The sequence below is a fragment of the Rhodamnia argentea genome, chromosome 8, assembly GCF_020921035.1.
Source record: "Rhodamnia argentea isolate NSW1041297 chromosome 8, ASM2092103v1, whole genome shotgun sequence".
Lineage (NCBI taxonomy): Eukaryota > Viridiplantae > Streptophyta > Magnoliopsida > Myrtales > Myrtaceae > Rhodamnia > Rhodamnia argentea.
The window spans coordinates 2,701,678-2,718,656 of NC_063157.1; the positions used below are offsets into that span (position 1 = coordinate 2,701,678).

The 16,979-nt window shown below is 44.0% G+C and overlaps 1 protein-coding gene and 1 pseudogene across 1 annotated transcript; both read right to left on the minus strand.

The window, feature by feature from the left end:
• Positions 1-2,590: 2,590 nt before the first annotated feature.
• LOC115737973 lies at positions 2,591-16,266 on the minus strand (annotated as a pseudogene).
• Positions 7,092-9,505, minus strand: LOC115737972 (trimethyltridecatetraene synthase-like). Its single transcript, XM_030670431.2, has 2 exons — positions 8,538-9,505; positions 7,092-7,787 (listed from the first exon to the last, which is right to left on the minus strand). Exons 1-2 carry the CDS (start codon positions 9,435-9,437, stop codon positions 7,158-7,160), a joined length of 1,530 nt encoding a protein of 509 aa, XP_030526291.2. The 5' UTR covers positions 9,438-9,505; the 3' UTR covers positions 7,092-7,157.
• Positions 16,267-16,979: the final 713 nt, after the last annotated feature.

Consider the following 16,979-nt stretch of genomic DNA (forward strand, 5'->3'; position numbering starts at 1 on the left):
CAACAGAGTCGCCTGCTCAGGCGAAGCTCGCCGCGGGATGATAGAGGCGGGCGCGTTACGAGCGGGCCAAGTTCTGGGTCCCTGTGACTTTTTCATTGGACAAAAAAGCCTCTCAAGAAAAACACTCAATAATTACGTAGCATTAACACGACACGTCGATACGTAATTTTTACACGACATTCGTTTTTCTCTTGAAGCATCCACGTATCTCGGGAAAAAAAAAAAAATGTTCGGTGATGCTATCCCTATCATTTGCCTTGAAAGGAGCGATATACTTGTCTCAATCATCATTCTTAAGTACATTATACGTCTCATTACCTATTGAACGAGCAAGCTTGTTGGAAACAGGTGGATGCTAATGGCAAAAGGGTCTCTGGACTACGGAGAGTTTCTTGCTGTTCCACTCCATCTTCAGAGGATGGCAAATGACTGAGCATCTGCAGAAAGCCTTCTCCTACTTTGACAAGGATGGCAATTCTTTCATCGAACCTGACGGGCTACGTGGAGTGACATAGCTAATGAAATCTTCCAGGAAGCGGGACCTACTGCACATGGACAGGTTCTAGTCCTGAACACTTAGCACTAAATACGATCTTCTGTTACTGCAGGACCGGATAATTTGTTGAAGTTTGTTTGTAAAACAAAAGCTACCTTTTCAATCCCACGTAGGATAGAAAGAAGAGTGCAAGTTTCTTTATTAATTAGAAGGCCATAATAGTCTTTTGGAATAAAGAAATAAGCAAGTGGGCTAGACTCCACTATACCCGCATGCGGGTGCACGTGTGATTGCCCGATTATTAGATGCACTTAGCACTTTGCACGCCGCAAACGGAAATAAACTTTAATTATTTTTTAAATTTATTTCTATTTTGAAATCAATTCTTTTTTATAATTATATTCTATATTATTAATTATGACTGTTCGAACATGAACAGTTGTGTCCGAACGGCGGTTGTCATTTACGAACGGTTGTGTCCGAATGATTGTTATAACTCACGAACGTTCATGTCCGTCGGACATGAATAAGTGTGATGTTTCGGACATAAATAGGTGCATTCATACATGGGCAATTTGGACATCAAGAGGTGTGTTCTATTAGTATTATATAAATGACAATTCTGTTCAATTTCTGTTGTTAACTTTTATTCTTTCGTTTTCCTTCAAAAGAGAGACAACCAATCTTTATTGTTTCGTAGAGAGTTTTAGGAGATTTACTAGAATTGCTATCTAGTATTCTCATCGTGACTTTGTTATATCTTGAAGGGAATTTGCCGTAAACCTATAACAACTTTATGAGGTAAATTGATCCTAAAAGAGAGTAATTACACATCTCAAAGTCCGACTACATTGTTACCTCATTCCATTATATTTTCCAACATAATTAGCTATGAAGAATTCGTAGCAATGATGAGAACGGGAACAGATTGGAGGAAAACTTCTTGTCACTATTCAAGAGGGAGATTCAACAGCCTAAGCTTGAAGTTGATGAAGGATGGTTCTCTAAACTTGGGAGCCGATGGAACCAACACAAAAGGCCGACATTGACTTCTACCCTTACAAGAGCAGATTTGGATCATTTCCTATGCTTCGAAGATTTGGATCCATGTCCATGTCAGTGATGTGAATAACATAGTATCAACACAAAAGGCCGACATTGACTTCTCCCCCTTTTCCTTTACTTCGGTGTGCCACATCGGCCAATAAGTCCAGAAAGAGAAGGAAAGCATTGTATAAAGTGGTGACACTCTGCCTAAGGCAACATTCTTACTTGGGGTCGATCGGCCATCGGGAAGGCCCATGGGATTGGGGCAGATTTTGACTTCAAATTATACTTCGGACATGCGTGTCCCAACGTATTTCATTTGTTGATTGCGTGCCCGATCGATTCTCAGCGTGTCGGGTGCGTCACACGCAAAAAATGAATTTGGGGGATTGTCCGTGCTCATAGTTTAACAGTCATCCCTACCCATAGTTACTGCACTGGAATCAAATCTTGTCCAGGGTAATCAAACTCAAAACATTTTCCAACTTAAGTTTAGAAAGAAATATTCGATCATTCGGTAATTATTGATTATTTAAGATAGCGCCATGAATGATTTAAAAAATATTCTCTAAAATGACCCTTTACAAAAAAATAAATAATAAAAAAATAATTTCATCATCCAGGAAAATAATGAAATTGTTATCGATAATGAACATATTTTCTATTAACTAATTATTTAGAATGATACAAGCAATCATTTTAAAGAAAATTGTCAGGAGTACGCGGACAAGCACAACAAAATAGAGAGTAAATGCTAGAAACAAATATCAAGACATAAGTTAATACCGGTTCACTCTTAAACTAGGGCTACATTCAGCATAGGAATCCACTATTATTAGCACTTCAAAACTCTCTATTGCAACTCTCAATTACAAGAAAAAGAGATTACATATAGACGATATGCTAGCTATTCATGGGCTCAATCTCAAACTAACAATAAAACAAGAATTTTGGTATCGTCTATCGATGTGGAGTATGTAGGGGTGTCAAATCGAACTGGAAACTGAACCAAACCGCAAACCAAATCGTGGCATCGAAGGGAGGATCTTATTAGCTATTCTTGATGCTTAATTACTAAGAGTTACAAAGCCAATGACATGAAGACAAGATCTTAACATCATGAAGCTTCCCACATTAGCTCCGAACAAAGCAGACGACGATAACATAAGAATGTAGCAACAAGACCCGCTCAACTCACAGGGAGTACAAATGATCCGGCAACCTAGGCTCAGCCACAGCAACAAGTGGGATCTTCCTAGGTGTTGAGACTTGAGAGCCCAAAAACCTCCTCCATGTCCAAATCCCCCTTACTCATCCCCGCGGGCAACTTCCAATTGAACCCGTGCAATAGATTGGCCAAGCTCGCCTGAATCAGCTTGAGCCCGAGGCTATACCCCGGGCACATCCTCCTCCCGGGCCCAAAGGGCAGGAGCTCAAAGCTCTGGCCCTTCACATCGATGTCCCGACTGAGGAACCTCTATGGCTGAAACTCGTATGGGGCATCCCAGATCTCAGGGTCCCTTGCGATGCTCCACACGAGGACAAGGGTCTAGGTGCCCTTAGGATGTCATAGCCGTTGCTTTTGCAATCCTCCCTCATCATCCGGGGCACGAGCATTGGCTCCACCGGGTGGAGCCTCATGGCCTCCTTGGCAATGGCATCGATGTAGGGCAGGCTCGCAATGTCATTCTCGCTCACCCACCTGTCTCTCCCGATCACCCTATCCAGCTCTTCAATGGCCTTCTTGAAGATCTTCGGCCTCTTCAGGAGCTCCAAGATTGCCCACTCCACTGTCATAGCTAAGCTCTCGGTCCCGCCCGCGATTAGGTCCTGCAAGCAATCGTAAGTCATAGAGGATTATTACACGGAAAATTACCCAAAAAAAAGTCCTAAACCTATTTCAATGTGTCAATTTAGTTCCAAACCTTTTATATTTGTGTCAATTCAGTCTATTCAGCTAATTTTGATATAAAAAAAAATAACAGACGTGGCATGGCCGACACCGACGTAAATAATTTTTAATAATACTTTTGATTTATTTATTTATTTTATTTATATTTGATTTTTAATTTTTAATGATTTGGTGAGGTCAGCCTCACCATGCCGACCTTGCCTAGCGACCGCGGGGTGGCACCTCCCCAGGGGTGGACGAGGCTTGCCCACTAGCGGCCCGCTAGGACGAGCTTCACCGGAGGCCGGCTAGGTCAACCTCGCCGGCCCTCGTCTTTGGCCGGCGACCGGCTAGAAGAAGAAGGAAAAAAAAAAAGAGAAAAGAAAAAATGAATAAAATAATAAATAAAGTGACTTTTACAGAACTACCTATGTTCACCAACTAGACTATACGTACTTTTTAAGAACTAATGCCAAAACTCATGAATCACTGCAGCAACATAAATTGAATGCAGTCCTGCTTATATGCAGCAACATTTCCTATTTGTCGAATAGCTAATTCACCGAAAACACGCACTTTTTTCCCCTCTCCTCGTTGTATAGTTACCTCCAACATTTGTGTGAATCGCCAGATTAATAAGTCAACTGAAATTGGCCTCAACACAAGTTGCCTTTTAACTAGTTTATGCTGGATTGATTCTGCGAATTAAAGAGAAGAATTGGTGCCGCGCACATATATGTAGTACCTGAGTGAACGCTTTGACTGCTATCCTGTCGATCTTTACTTCGAGATTCGGATCGTCAGTGAACTACAAGAGCACATCTACCATGTCCTTGGCGACGTAGTTGGCTATCCTGCGTCGCCTCTCGTCGTGCTCATCCAAGACATGCTCTAGAAACCGGTCCATCTTCGTGCTCACCACCTTCATCCTCTTGATGTAGCCCTGGAGGTGCAGGAAAGTGAGCCATGGGATCGAGTCCCCAGTGTTCAGCTTGCCGTTCAACACGAATAGCTCCTCGAGCATCTTCTTGAACACATCAGGCCGGATGACGGGGTTCTCGGTCTCCTCGGTGTACTTCTTCCCCAAGACCATTCGGCTTATCACGTTGAGGTTCTAGTTGCACAGATAGTCCTTCAATGTAATTTGCTCGCCCCTAAGGAGTAAGGAGGTATAGGTTCCTGAGGAGGGATATTAGCCCCTCCGTCCAAATGTACTCGTAGGACTCGAGGCGCTTCGCGCTGAAGAGCTCCATGATGCACAGCTTCCGGGCCTGACGCCAGTAGGGGCCATAGGGCGACCGGGTGATGTCAGAGTAGTTGTAGGTGGTGTACTTGCCTGCGACAGTCTTGGGCCGGCCGGCAACGGCGACGTCATGGGTCTTGAGGACGGCCTTGGCCCCTTTTACCGAGGAGAACACGACGACGGGGAAGGATCCGAAGCGGAGTTGCATGAGCGGGCCATATGTCTTGGAGAGCTCGTGGAGGGATCGGTGCGGGAGGGGACCAATGAGGTTGAGGTTCCCGATGATGGGCCAGGGTTTCGGCCTTGGGGGGAGGTTGTGGTTGTGGCGACGGAGGTGGCAGGAGAGGAGGAGGAGGGTGAGGGTCGCTAGCCTTGCGGCGGCATAGGTGGTCCAAGAGGGGGACTCCATAGATGATGGTGGTGGTGGTGGCTGATGCAGTTTCGTAATCTATAAAGGCTCGCTGTACCTCGACAAACCCACTTTTCGAAGAATCTTGACAGCTCCGAGTAACTCCCGATGAGATATGGAACTCAAAATCATAGGAGAAAAGAAAACTTCTTTATCATCCACAACGAACGCATTCGTTGGCATGAAAGCGACGAAATGATAATGGGGAAAAGAGGGAGTTGGTAAAAGCCCATAACATGAGTTCAGAGGGGAGGTGAACATGGGTTCTACTTCTTAGGTGTTTTCTATTACTCCGCTAGAAATTGCCATCGTGTTGCTCTGATCAAACGTGTAATTGTGAGACCCGAAGAGGTAATCACGAGAACTCTTGGTCCTGTTAGTGCAGTTGGTAGCAGAGATGCGTTAGCCACGACGCTATTGTCATGGACCGGAAGTTCCATGACCCAAACGTACTCACGTACCCTTGTGAGTGGAGCACATGGTGTCGGGGTGAAGAGTGAGGGATGCAGATGGGATGATACAACTGGTCTGTGAGGGTGGCATCGGGATTGTTTGTGCTAGAAGTTCTAGGATAGAGAGATTTTGCTCTTAGGAGCTCTGAAGACAAGGGTTGGCCTCTCGTGCATAAATTGATCGGGGGCTGATGCCACTATTCCGATGAGGCCATAGCAAGCCAAAATCAGTTATTGTACTTAAAGGTTCTGTATGTCTCACTCTAGGGACTAGATGCTGGAGCTAAGTTGGGCATGGTAAAGCGGACAAACGCAACAAAATAGAGAGTAAATGCGAGAAAGAGATATCGAGACAAAAGTAAATATCGGTTCATCCTTAAACTAGGGTTACATCCAGTATGTGAATCTACTATATTACAAGAGAAAGAGATTATATATATAGACAGCATAATAGTTATTCATGGGCTCAATCCCAAACTACCAATAAAATTGAAATCTTCGTACCGTCTATCAATGTGGAGTATGTAGGAGTGTCAAAATCGAACTGGAAATTGAACCGAACCCCGAACCAAATCGAACTAAATTGAAAATTTCATACATTTTAGTTCGGTTCAAGTAATTGAAAAATAAGAATTCTTTTTTTTTCAGTATGGTTATTTTGGTTCGGCTCGGTTCAATTATCCATATCACACTGAAAATCTCAAACTAACCTCTTTTTTTATTTTTTTTTTTTTTTTTTTTTTGTGGGGCTGAAGGCTGGGACACCCTTGCCTAGGCCCTCGTGTCTTTGGAGAAGGCCGCGATGCAATTGCCCGGGGGCCGGCCCTCAACCCCCAAAAAAGAGAAAAAGCGAAAAAAAAAAAAAATTCAAAATCAAGATCAAAAAAGTAAAATTGAAAATCGAATTGAATATTCAGTTTAAGGAGAGATTCGGTTCAATTCAAGCTTGCACGTTAATGGTTCAGTTCAACTTGATTTTTCAAGAAAATCGAATTGAACTGAATCAACAACACTCATAAGAGTATGAATCACACTTTAATAAAAGAAAATCGTGCATTTTTCTTAAAATAAACGAAATTAACTTCATTTTCTGTGCTTGCAGCTATGCTGCTTCAAGAATAATAACTTCAAGTGGGATTTTCCCTTCTCCTCTTTTAGTCCCTTTTTTTTTCTGTCTTGAATTTCAAACTATGGACTAACCCACGGTCAGACTTTTGTACACCTCCAAATGGAGTTTTCCTTAGTGTTTGGATCATTAAAGGTACGGGAAGGATCCGGTCTTTTAAATATTTGTACCAGATTCTTCAATGAAAATGACATTTAAGAAATTAACTCTTAACGATTGTATTTCATTCAAATTACACGAATCGTTAATTGCGAAGTGCATGCCATGATTATGTGTCAGACTGTCGATCATGAGAGCAAATACAATGCCAAAGAGTTTACCCGAACCACTACATGATCGTGGCATCGAAGGGAGGATCTTATTAAGTTGTTAGCCATTCGTGATGAGTTACAAAGCAAAAGACATGAAGACAAGATCTCATGCTTCCCTCATTAGCTACGAACAAAGCAAACGACAACAACAGAAGAAAGTAGGAACAACACCCCCCGCAAACTCACAGGGAGTACATATGATCCAGCAACCTAGGCTCCGCCACAGCAACGAGTGAGTTCTTCCTAGGCGTTGTGAGCCCAAAGATCTCCTCCATGTCCAAGTCCTCCTTACTCATCCCCCCGGGCAACCTCCAATTGAACCCGTGCAATAGATTGGCCAGGCTCGCCTGAATCACCTTGAGCCCGAGACTGTACCCCGGGCACATCCTCCTCCCGGACCCGAATGGCAGGAGCTCGAAGCTCTGGCCCTTCACGTCGATGTCCCGCCCGAGGAACCTCTCGGGCTGGAACTCGTCTGGGGCATCCCATACCTTAGGGTCCCTCCCGATGCTCCACATGAGAACAAGGGCCCGGGTGCCCTTGGGGATGTCGTAGCCGTCGATCTTGCAATCCTCCCTCGTCATCCGGGGCGTGAGCATTGGCGCCACCGGGTGGAGCCTCATGGTCTCCTTGGCGATGGCGTCGATGTAGGGCGGGCTCGCGATATCCTTCTCGCTCACCCACCTGTCTCTCCCGATCACCCTATCCAGCTCCTCCGTGGCCTTCTTGAAAATCTGCGGCTTCTTTAGGAGCTCCGACATCACCCACTCCACTGTCGTGGCTGAGCTCTCGGTCCCGCCTGCGATTAGGTCCCGCAAGCAATCGTAAGTCATATAGGAGTATTAGAGAGAAAATTATCAAAAAAGTCCTAAATTTATTGCAATTGTGTAAATTCAGTCATAAACCCTTTTTTTTAACCAATTGAGTCCTAAACCTTTTGTGTTTGTGCCAATGCAGTCCATTCAGCTAATTTTGGCCTAAAATCGCTAATGTGGAGTTACCGATACTGACGTAAATAATTTTTAATAATATTTTAACATTACTTAACTTATATATTTATTTGTTTGAATTTAATTGTTTTATTTTAATTTCATTTAATTTTTACCAGACCTCGCCAGTGGCCGACGAGGGTGAGTTTCGCCAGAGGATGGTCAGGTCGACCTCATTGGACCTAGTCTCTGGCGGGCGACCAGCTGGAGGAAGAAATAAAAAAGAAAAGATAAAGAGAAAGAACAAAAAGGAATAAATTACTAAATAAAGTGACTTTATACAGAACTATTTGTCTCCGCCAACTAGACTGTACATACTTTTTGAGAACCAATGCCAAACTTATTGAGTCACTGCGGCAACAAAAATTGAATGCAGTCCTACTTATATGCAGCAACATTTCCTCTCCCCCCTCGTTGTATAGTTACCTCCAGTATTTGCGTAAATCGCCAGATTAACAAGTCAATTGAAATTGGCCTCAAGCTCAACACAAGTTGCATTTTTAACTAGTTTATGCTGGATTGAATCTGCAAATTAAGGAGAAGAATTGGTGCCAACGCGCCCATATATAGTACCTGAGTGAACGCTTTCACTGCTATCCTGTCGATCTTCACTTCGAGATTTGGATCTTCAGATAACTGCAAGAGCACATCTACCATGTCCTTGGCGACGTAGTTTGCAACCCCGCGTCGCCTCACATCGTGCTCTGCCAAGACGTGCTCTAGAAACCGGTCCATCTTCTTGTTCAGCGCCTTCATCCTCTTGATGTAGCCCTGGAGGTCCAGGAAATCTAGCCACGGGATTGAGTCCCCGATGTTCAGCGTGCCGTTCAGGAAGAAAAACTCCTCGAGCATCTTCTTGAGCACGTCCGGCCGGACTATGGGGTTCTCGGTGTCCTCGGTGTACTTCTTCCCCAAGACCATCCGGCTTATCACGTTGAGGCTCAGGCTGCACAGGTGGTCTTTCAACGGGAGGTGGGCACCCCTAGAGTGGTACAGGTTCCTAAGGAGGGACATTAGTTCCTCCGTCCGAATGTGCTCGTAGGACTCGAGGCGCTTCGCGCTGAAGAGCTCCACGATGCACAGCTTCCGGGCCTGACGCCAGTAGGGGCCGTAGGGCGACCAGGCGATGTCGGAGTAGTTGTAAGTGGTGTACTTGCCCGTGGCGGTCTTGGGCCGGCCGGCGAAGGCGACATCGTTGGTCTTGAGGACGGCCTTGGCCCCTTCAACGGAGGAGAACACGACTACGGGGAAGGATCCGAAGCAGAGTTGCATGATCGGGCCGTAGGTCTTGGAGAGCTCGTGGAGGGATCGGTGCGGGAGGGGGCCGATGAGGTTGAGGTTCCCGATGATGGGCCAGGGTTTCGGGCCAGGGGGGAGGTTGTGGTTGCGGCGGCGGAGGCGGAGGGAGAGGAGGAGGAGGGCGAGGGTCGCTAGCCATGCGGCGGCATAGGTGGTCCAAGAGGGGGACTCCATTGGTGGTGGTGGTGGTGGCTGATGCAGTTTCGCAATCTATAAAGGGGCGGGGAGGAGACATTATTGGGGCGCTATCTTTATTCTTTTTTGCACGTTTGTCGTGGTGTTCCGTTTTAAATATAGCAGGTCAGCATGGCAGTCGGATCAGGCTACCTCGACAAGCCCACTTTTCGAAGAATCTCGGCAGTGCACACTCCAAACAAAGAAAACTTCTTTATCATCTACAACGAACGCATTCGTTGGCACGAAACCGACGAAATGACAATGGGGAAAAGAGGGAGTTGGTAAAGCCCATAACATGAGTTCACAGGGGAGGTGAACATGGGTTCTACTTCTTAGGTGTTTTCTATTACTCATCTGGAAATTATCATTGTGTTGCTCTGATCAAACGTGTGATTGTGAGACCAGAAGAGGTAATCACGTGAACTCTTGATCCTGTTAGTGCAGTTGGTAGCAGAGATGCGTTAGCTAAGACGCTATTGTCACGGACCAGAAGTTCCGTGACCCAACCGTATTCACGTACCCTTGTGAGTGAAGCTTGTGGTGTCGGGGTGAAGAGTGAGGGATGCAGATGGGATGATACAACTGGTTCGTGAGGGTGGTGTCGGAGTTGTTTATGCTAGGAGTTCTAGGATAGAAAGATTTTGCTCTTAGGAGCTCTGAAGATAGGGGTTGGCCTCTCATGCACAAACCGATCGGGAGCTGATGTCATTATCCCGATGAGACCATGGCAGGCCAAAATCAGTTATTGAACTTAAGGATTCTGTGTATCTCGCTCGAAGGACTAGATGCCCGAGTTAAGTTGGACATGGTATGATCCAATACGAGGATGTTATTCGCCATACTATTCTTAGAAACAACTATGAAAGGAAGGAAGGCTAGCCTAACATACTCGACTCACTAGATGCTGCACGATCCGTGACACTATACTATCGCCAGTTTTTTTGATTAGTAATGAACTTGCATCATGTTATTTTTCTTCTCAAGCTCATTGGGCTATCCTAATTGGTACTCCCTTTCGCTACTTATTGCACTCTAAGAAGTCATAAGTTTACAGGATTGTCGAAAAAATTAACCTTTCAATTGGGCAGGATCCAAGGTTCACCGACCATTTGAGATGTCGAGCATGTTGTGTGCGTTATATCGTAATTTGCCGACCAACGAAGGGGATCACGAGCCGCAGTTCCCGGTGATCTATCTACCGACCCCGCTCTACTCCAGTAACGTCCAACCGAGCCAAGCTATCAGCCCCACCGAAAAAATACTCTTCCTCCCTCCTGGTTATGTAATTATAATCCCCGGCGATCTCTTTTACGTTTGCTTTGTTCGGACATGTCACGAACTTCTTCTAGTTAAGGAGATGGGTATTATCAACAATCACCAATCTCTAACCCTAGCCACCACCTCCTCTCCTCTCCCTCTCAACTCCACACAATTCGTTCTTCTTTCTGTGGAGGAGAGTATGTGAGCTAGATCTCTCCATCCCCTCTCATCTTCATTAATTGACTTAGCTTTCTGTTTCTTTTTTTTCTTTCCTCCCGTTTATGGAACTTTTTTCTTTCGTTCTAGTCTAGATCTGACAGCTTCTCTCTCCCATTTCGGTGAGTTTTTTAGTGTATGTTTTCGGGATTTTGCTTTTCTCGAATTTCATTAGTATACAAGTCCAGTTTCAAAGGATACCAGAAATTTCGCTCTCACTATCGGATATGTGCTCGTTCAATTTTTCTATTATGCATGGCGATAGTGTTGGGGATGCCGAATCTAAGCGAGCACCGCCGAAAGATAAAGCCATAACAACAGATGAAGATATTGGTGTGTACTCATTACCGAAAACGGATATGATGTTCGGCCGCCAATTTTGGTTTAAAGAGCTTATCAATTTGCTCTGTGAGCATATTACTCCTATCATTGTTCTGATGATTTGTTTTGGTCAATCAAGAGAAAAATGTTTAGTGGGAAAAAGAAAAATTAAATTTCTTAGTATGTGTTTAATAACTTAATCATGATTTGAGTTCTTTCTAAGCATGTCTCACGCGTTTGGTTTGTCGAAAATAATTAGTTAACTGAAAATCATTTACAATAAAAGAAAATATACATTCTTAAAGTTAAGAAAATGAATTCCATGTCTTGAAAAGAGGAAAATATTTTTCTTTATCATGAAATTTTTTCCAAAAATAAATCCGCCCCAAAATTTCAATCAAAAGTACAAAACTCTATTAAGTCTTCAACTTACATAAAATTTTCTCACTCATGTGATTGAGAAAAAAAGCTCGGGAAAAAAATTGGTAATTCGAAAATGAAATTGGAAATTCCCAATTGAACCAAATTTGGACAATGACAAAATAATTTGTATCCGATATTCATTGGATCTTTGATGCTTTTTCGCGCGTTAGTGATTCAACTATGTACTTCCTGATTCTGAAAATTTTTCTAGTTGTTGCGTAGTTGAGGTCTAACACCTTCTTTCAATTTGACCAGGCCCTAAGTAAAAACCAAAGTGCTTAAGAATATCCGCTGTGTTCTTCAAATAAAGTGGTCACATCACAAATACTATATTTTAATCTTATATATCATCTCTCTCATTTACATATCATATTTGTGCTAAGTCTTCACAAAAATTAATCAACTTATCTCCATATGATGACATGTCTTCAGTCCCGAGCAAAACTATGTTGCATTAATCGAATCCATGAATTTGTTGAACCCATAATGTTTTCACCTTGAGGTGCTAGAGATCGTTTGTTGGTGATTTTTTTTTTTTCTTTTTGAAAGGAAAAAAAAAAGTCAAACTATTCTCTTCAAGCTAGGTATAAGAAAAACTCAGAAAGGAACTTTAATTAGGCTGGTTGCGATTACTCATAAATCATCTATATATGCAAAAGAGCAATTAAAGCAGTTACTTGCTCTTTCTCATCTTCTTTTAAGTCAGTTCTTCCTACGACATTTTTAACTGAGCGAGAATAAAGAACAGGACAAAAATACGGACGTAGTTTTTATCTTCTTCCCCGAGAATGGTAGACGAACTCTTTCTCAAGGCTGCATCGGAGCATTTAATCAGTAGAAATCAAGATACGTTCCGTTAAGTAGTGTATTCTTTTCGATCAATGGTTAAAGAGATTATGGTGTTCCAGCAAATGACGGATTGTGTATTGCCATGTTCCCTCCCGTTACGTTCATCTCCCAGTGGCAGCAGTAGCCACGTGGCGCTTTACGGGCTTGAATCGAAGCCACGTGTCATGCAGCACCGACAGCTAATGGAGGCCATCGAGAAGCGAGTGCTGACTCAGCTACAATCGCGTTTCTGATCTGGTCAGATTGTGGTCCAATCAGCAAACAACGTTTTCATCTTCCTTTCTGTTTCGTGGTCAAAGTCAGAGTGTTTACTCGACCAACAGAGTCACCGGTTTAGAAGCGAAGCTAGGTGGTGAAGGGTGAATCGGGGATTCACGCCGCTCGTGTCAAGAGCGGGCCACGTGCAGGGAAACTTACACGTGCGGTTTTGGTTCCCTGTTAATTGAACGAAAAAGCCCCTGAAGAAGAACACTCAACAGCCACCCTAGTCAGTAATTAATACTCTGAAACAAAATCTTGTCCCGGCTAATCAAACTCAGAGCATTTTCTAACGACTTACATTACAAAAATTATGGTTAATCGTTTGGTAATCATGGATTAAATACGACAACGACCCGATTAATTAAATCCCGTTGGTGATGAGTAAATGGTACAATTATGATCCCGTTTATTTTGCGAAGAATGAACAATTTCAAAAAAAATTCCGGAAAACAATCATTACAAAAATGAATGAGTAAAACTATTTTTGCCGTGAAAAATGATTAGATACAAATTTTTATGGATAAGAAAATATTTTGCATTAATTAATTATTCTAATCGTTATAAGTAATCATTATTAACAAAATATTTTGTGAAATTGTTCAATTTTTTCAGGAAACGAATGGAGACTTACATTTACCATTATCAAGGCCATGTCGCTTCAAGACGGATGGCTTCTAGTGGGTGAATTAGTCAACATCAAAAAAATTTCCCTCCTTTTTCTCCTTTTTTTTTTTTTTTTGTCCTGAAGTTGATAAATTAGTCAAGCAACATAAACTTAGAGCTAGAAGCAATTCAAACTACGGATCGTTAAAGGCAAGGAAGGATCCAGTCTTTACAAAACAAAAAAACGCATTTAATAAACTAACTCATACCATTGCATGTCATTCAAAATTACGTGAATCGTTCAATGTGTAGTGTATGCCATTATTTATATGTGTCGGACGGTTGGTCACGAAAGCAAATATAACTCCATAGAGTTTAACCAAACTACTATATGATCGTGGCATCGAAGAGCATATCTTATTAGCTATGATGCTTTATTACTTGGGAGTTACGAACAAGACAAGATCTTAGCATCACGAAGCTTATTCCAACAGCCAGAGGCAATTCTTCGAACAAGGAAAAACGACAACAAAGCAAGCGACAACAACGTAAGCGAGGAGTAGTAACAAGACCTGCACAAAGTCACAGGGAGTACATATGATCGGGCAACCTAGGCTCAGCCATAGCAACGAGGGGGATCTTCTTAGGCGTTGAGAGCCCAAAGATCTCCTCCATGTCCAAGTCCTCCTTACTCATCCCCCCCGGCAACTTCCACTTAAACCCGTGCAATAGATTGGCCAGGCTCGCCTGAACCACCTTGAGCCCGAGGGTGTACCCCGGGCACATCCTCCTCCCGGACCCGAACGGCATGAGCTCGAAGCTTTGGCCCTTCACATCGATGTCCAGCCCGAGGAACCTCTCTGGCCGGAACTCGTTTGGGGAATCCCATATCTCAGGATCCCTAGCGATGCTCCACACGAGGACAAGGACCTGAGTGCCCTTGGGGACATCGTAGCCGTCGATCTTGCAATCCTCCCTCGTCATCCGAGGAGTGAGCATTGGCGCCACCGGGTGGAGCCTCATGGCCTCCTTGGCAATGGCATCGATGTAGGGCAGGCTCGCAATGTCCTTCTCGCTCACCCACCTATCTCTCCCGATCACCCCGTCCAGCTCCTCGATGGCCTTCTTGAAGATCTCTGGCCTCTTCGAGAGCTCCGAGATTGCCCACTCCACTATTGTGGATGAGCTCTCGATCCCGCCTGCAATTAGATCCCGCAAGAAGTCATAAGTCATACGAGAGTATTAGAGGGAAAATTATCAAAAAAAAAATCTTATACCTATTGCAATTATGTCAATTCAATCATAAACCTTTTTTTTTTATCAATTGAGTTTTAAACCTTTTTATGTTTGTGTCAATGCAGTCCATTCGACCGATTTTGACCTAAAAAATCGCTAATATAGCGTGGCCTGTGCCGACGTAGATAATTTTTAATAATGTTTTAACATTATTTGAATTATATATTTATTTATTTGAATTTAATTTTTATTTTAATATTACTTAATTTTTAATGATCCGGTGAGGCTGATCTCGCCCTCACCAATGGCCGGAGAGGGTGAGCTTAGCCAGAGGCCCAACAGGTCGACCTCATCGGATCTGGCCTCCGGCCGGCGATCAAGAATAAGAAAAAAAATTAAAAGACGAAGAAAAGGAATAAATTAATAAATAAAGTGACTTTATAGAGAACTATCTATCTCCACCAACTAGACTGTACGTACTTGTTAAGAGATAATGCCAAACTCATGTATCACCGCTGCAGCATAAATTGAATGCAGTCCTACTTATATCATTATATGCGGCAACATTTCCTCTCCCCCCTCGTTGTATGGTTACCTCCAATATTTGCGTAAATCGCCAGATTAACAAGTCAATTGAGATTGGCCTCAACACAAGTTGCATTTTAACTTGTTTATGCTGGATTGAATCTGCAAATTAAGGAAAAGAATTGGCGCCAAAGCGCGCAAATATATTACCAGAGTCAAAGCTTTGACTGCTTTCCTGTCGATCTTCACTTCGAGATTCGGATCGTCGGTGAACTGCAAGAGCACATCTAACGTGTCCTTGGCGACGTAGTTCGCGACCCCGCGTCGCCTAGCATCATGCTCATCCAAGACGTGCTCTAGAAACCGGTCCATCTTCTTGCTCAGCGCCTTCATCCTCTTGATGTAGCCCTGGAGGTCCAGGAAATCAAGCCACGGGATCGAGTCCCCGATGTTCAGCGTGCCGTTCAGGAAGAAAAACTCCTCGATCATCTTCTTGAGCACATCTGGCCGGACGATGGGGTTCTCGGTCTCCTCGGTGTACTTCTTCCCCAAGACCATCCGAGTTATCACATTGAGGTTCAGGTCGTACAAATGGTCCTTCAACGTAATTTGCATGCCCCTAGAGAGGTACAGGTTCCTGAGGAGGGACATTAGCTCCTCCGTCCGAATGTACTCATAGGACTCAAGGCGCTTCGTGGTGAAGAGCTCCATTATCAAAAGCTTCCGGGCCTGACGCCAGTAGGGGCCGTAGGATGACCAGGTGATATCGGAACAGTTGTAGTTCATGTACTTGCCCGCGGCGGTCTTGGGCCGGCCAACAAAGGCCACATCGTGGGTCTTGAGGACAGCCTTGGCCCCTTCGATTGAGGAGAACACGGCGACAGGGATGGATCCGAAGCGGAGTTGCATGAGCGGGCCATAGGTCTTGGAGAGCTCATGGAGGGATCGGTGAGGGAGGGGGCTGATGAGGTTGAGGTTCCCGATAATGGGCCAGGGTTTCGGGCCCGGAGGGAGGTTATAGTTGCGGCGGCGGAGGTGGCGGGAGAGGAGGAGGAGGGCTAGGGTGGCTAGCCATGCGGCGGCATAGGTGGTCCAAGAGGGGGACTCCATCTGTGGTGGTGGCGGTGGCGGTGGCTGAGGCTGAGGCTGAGGCTGATGCAGTTTCGCAATCTTTATAAGGTGCGGGGAGGAGACATTATTGAGTCGCTTTCTTTATTCTGTACACGTTTATCATGGTGTTCAGTTTTAAATACAGCAGATCTGCATGGTGGTCGGATCGGGATCAGGCTCGCGGCACCTGGACAGGCCCACTTTTCGAAGATCTTGTCAGCGCACGCTCCGAACAACTCCCGATTTGGTTAGAACTCAAAATCATTGGAGAAAAGAAGACTTTTTTAATCATCTACAACGAACGCACTCGTTGGCACGAAAGCAACCGAAATGATAATTGGAAAAAAAAGGGAGTTGGTCAATGTCGCGACCTAAAAAAATAAACGAGTTAATTTTCGGGCTAATGGATTATCAGGTTAATTAATTAACTAACCTAACTCGGACTCTCCCAAGTCCATACCAAATCGCAACTTAAGGTTCAAATAATTAACATGCAATGTGTTTTGAATTTGGAGTCGCCACTAATCATTTTCGGTAGGTTGATTAGAAACCTAAATAAAATAGCGGGAGAAGACTATCTTATTTCCGCGAACCGGAGATTTTGAATTCGGGGATTTGGTTACGCTAGATTACTCTAACGCCCTTTCGGTACCATTTTCATGAAAAATATTTGATTTGGCAATTTTGATGGATTTTACTTGAAATTCAAAGATGCAATTTTTTGATTTTTTCTTC

Excerpts from the sequence above, each read along its gene's own strand:
- LOC115737972 (XM_030670431.2), bottom strand. The coding sequence starts at position 9,437 with ATGGAGTCCCCCTCTTGGACCACCTATGCCGCCGCATGGCTAGCGACC. Across the intron at positions 7,788-8,537 it reads CAGTGAAAGCGTTCACTCAG|GACCTAATCGCAGGCGGGAC; the intron begins GTACTATATATG and ends GATTGCTTGCGG.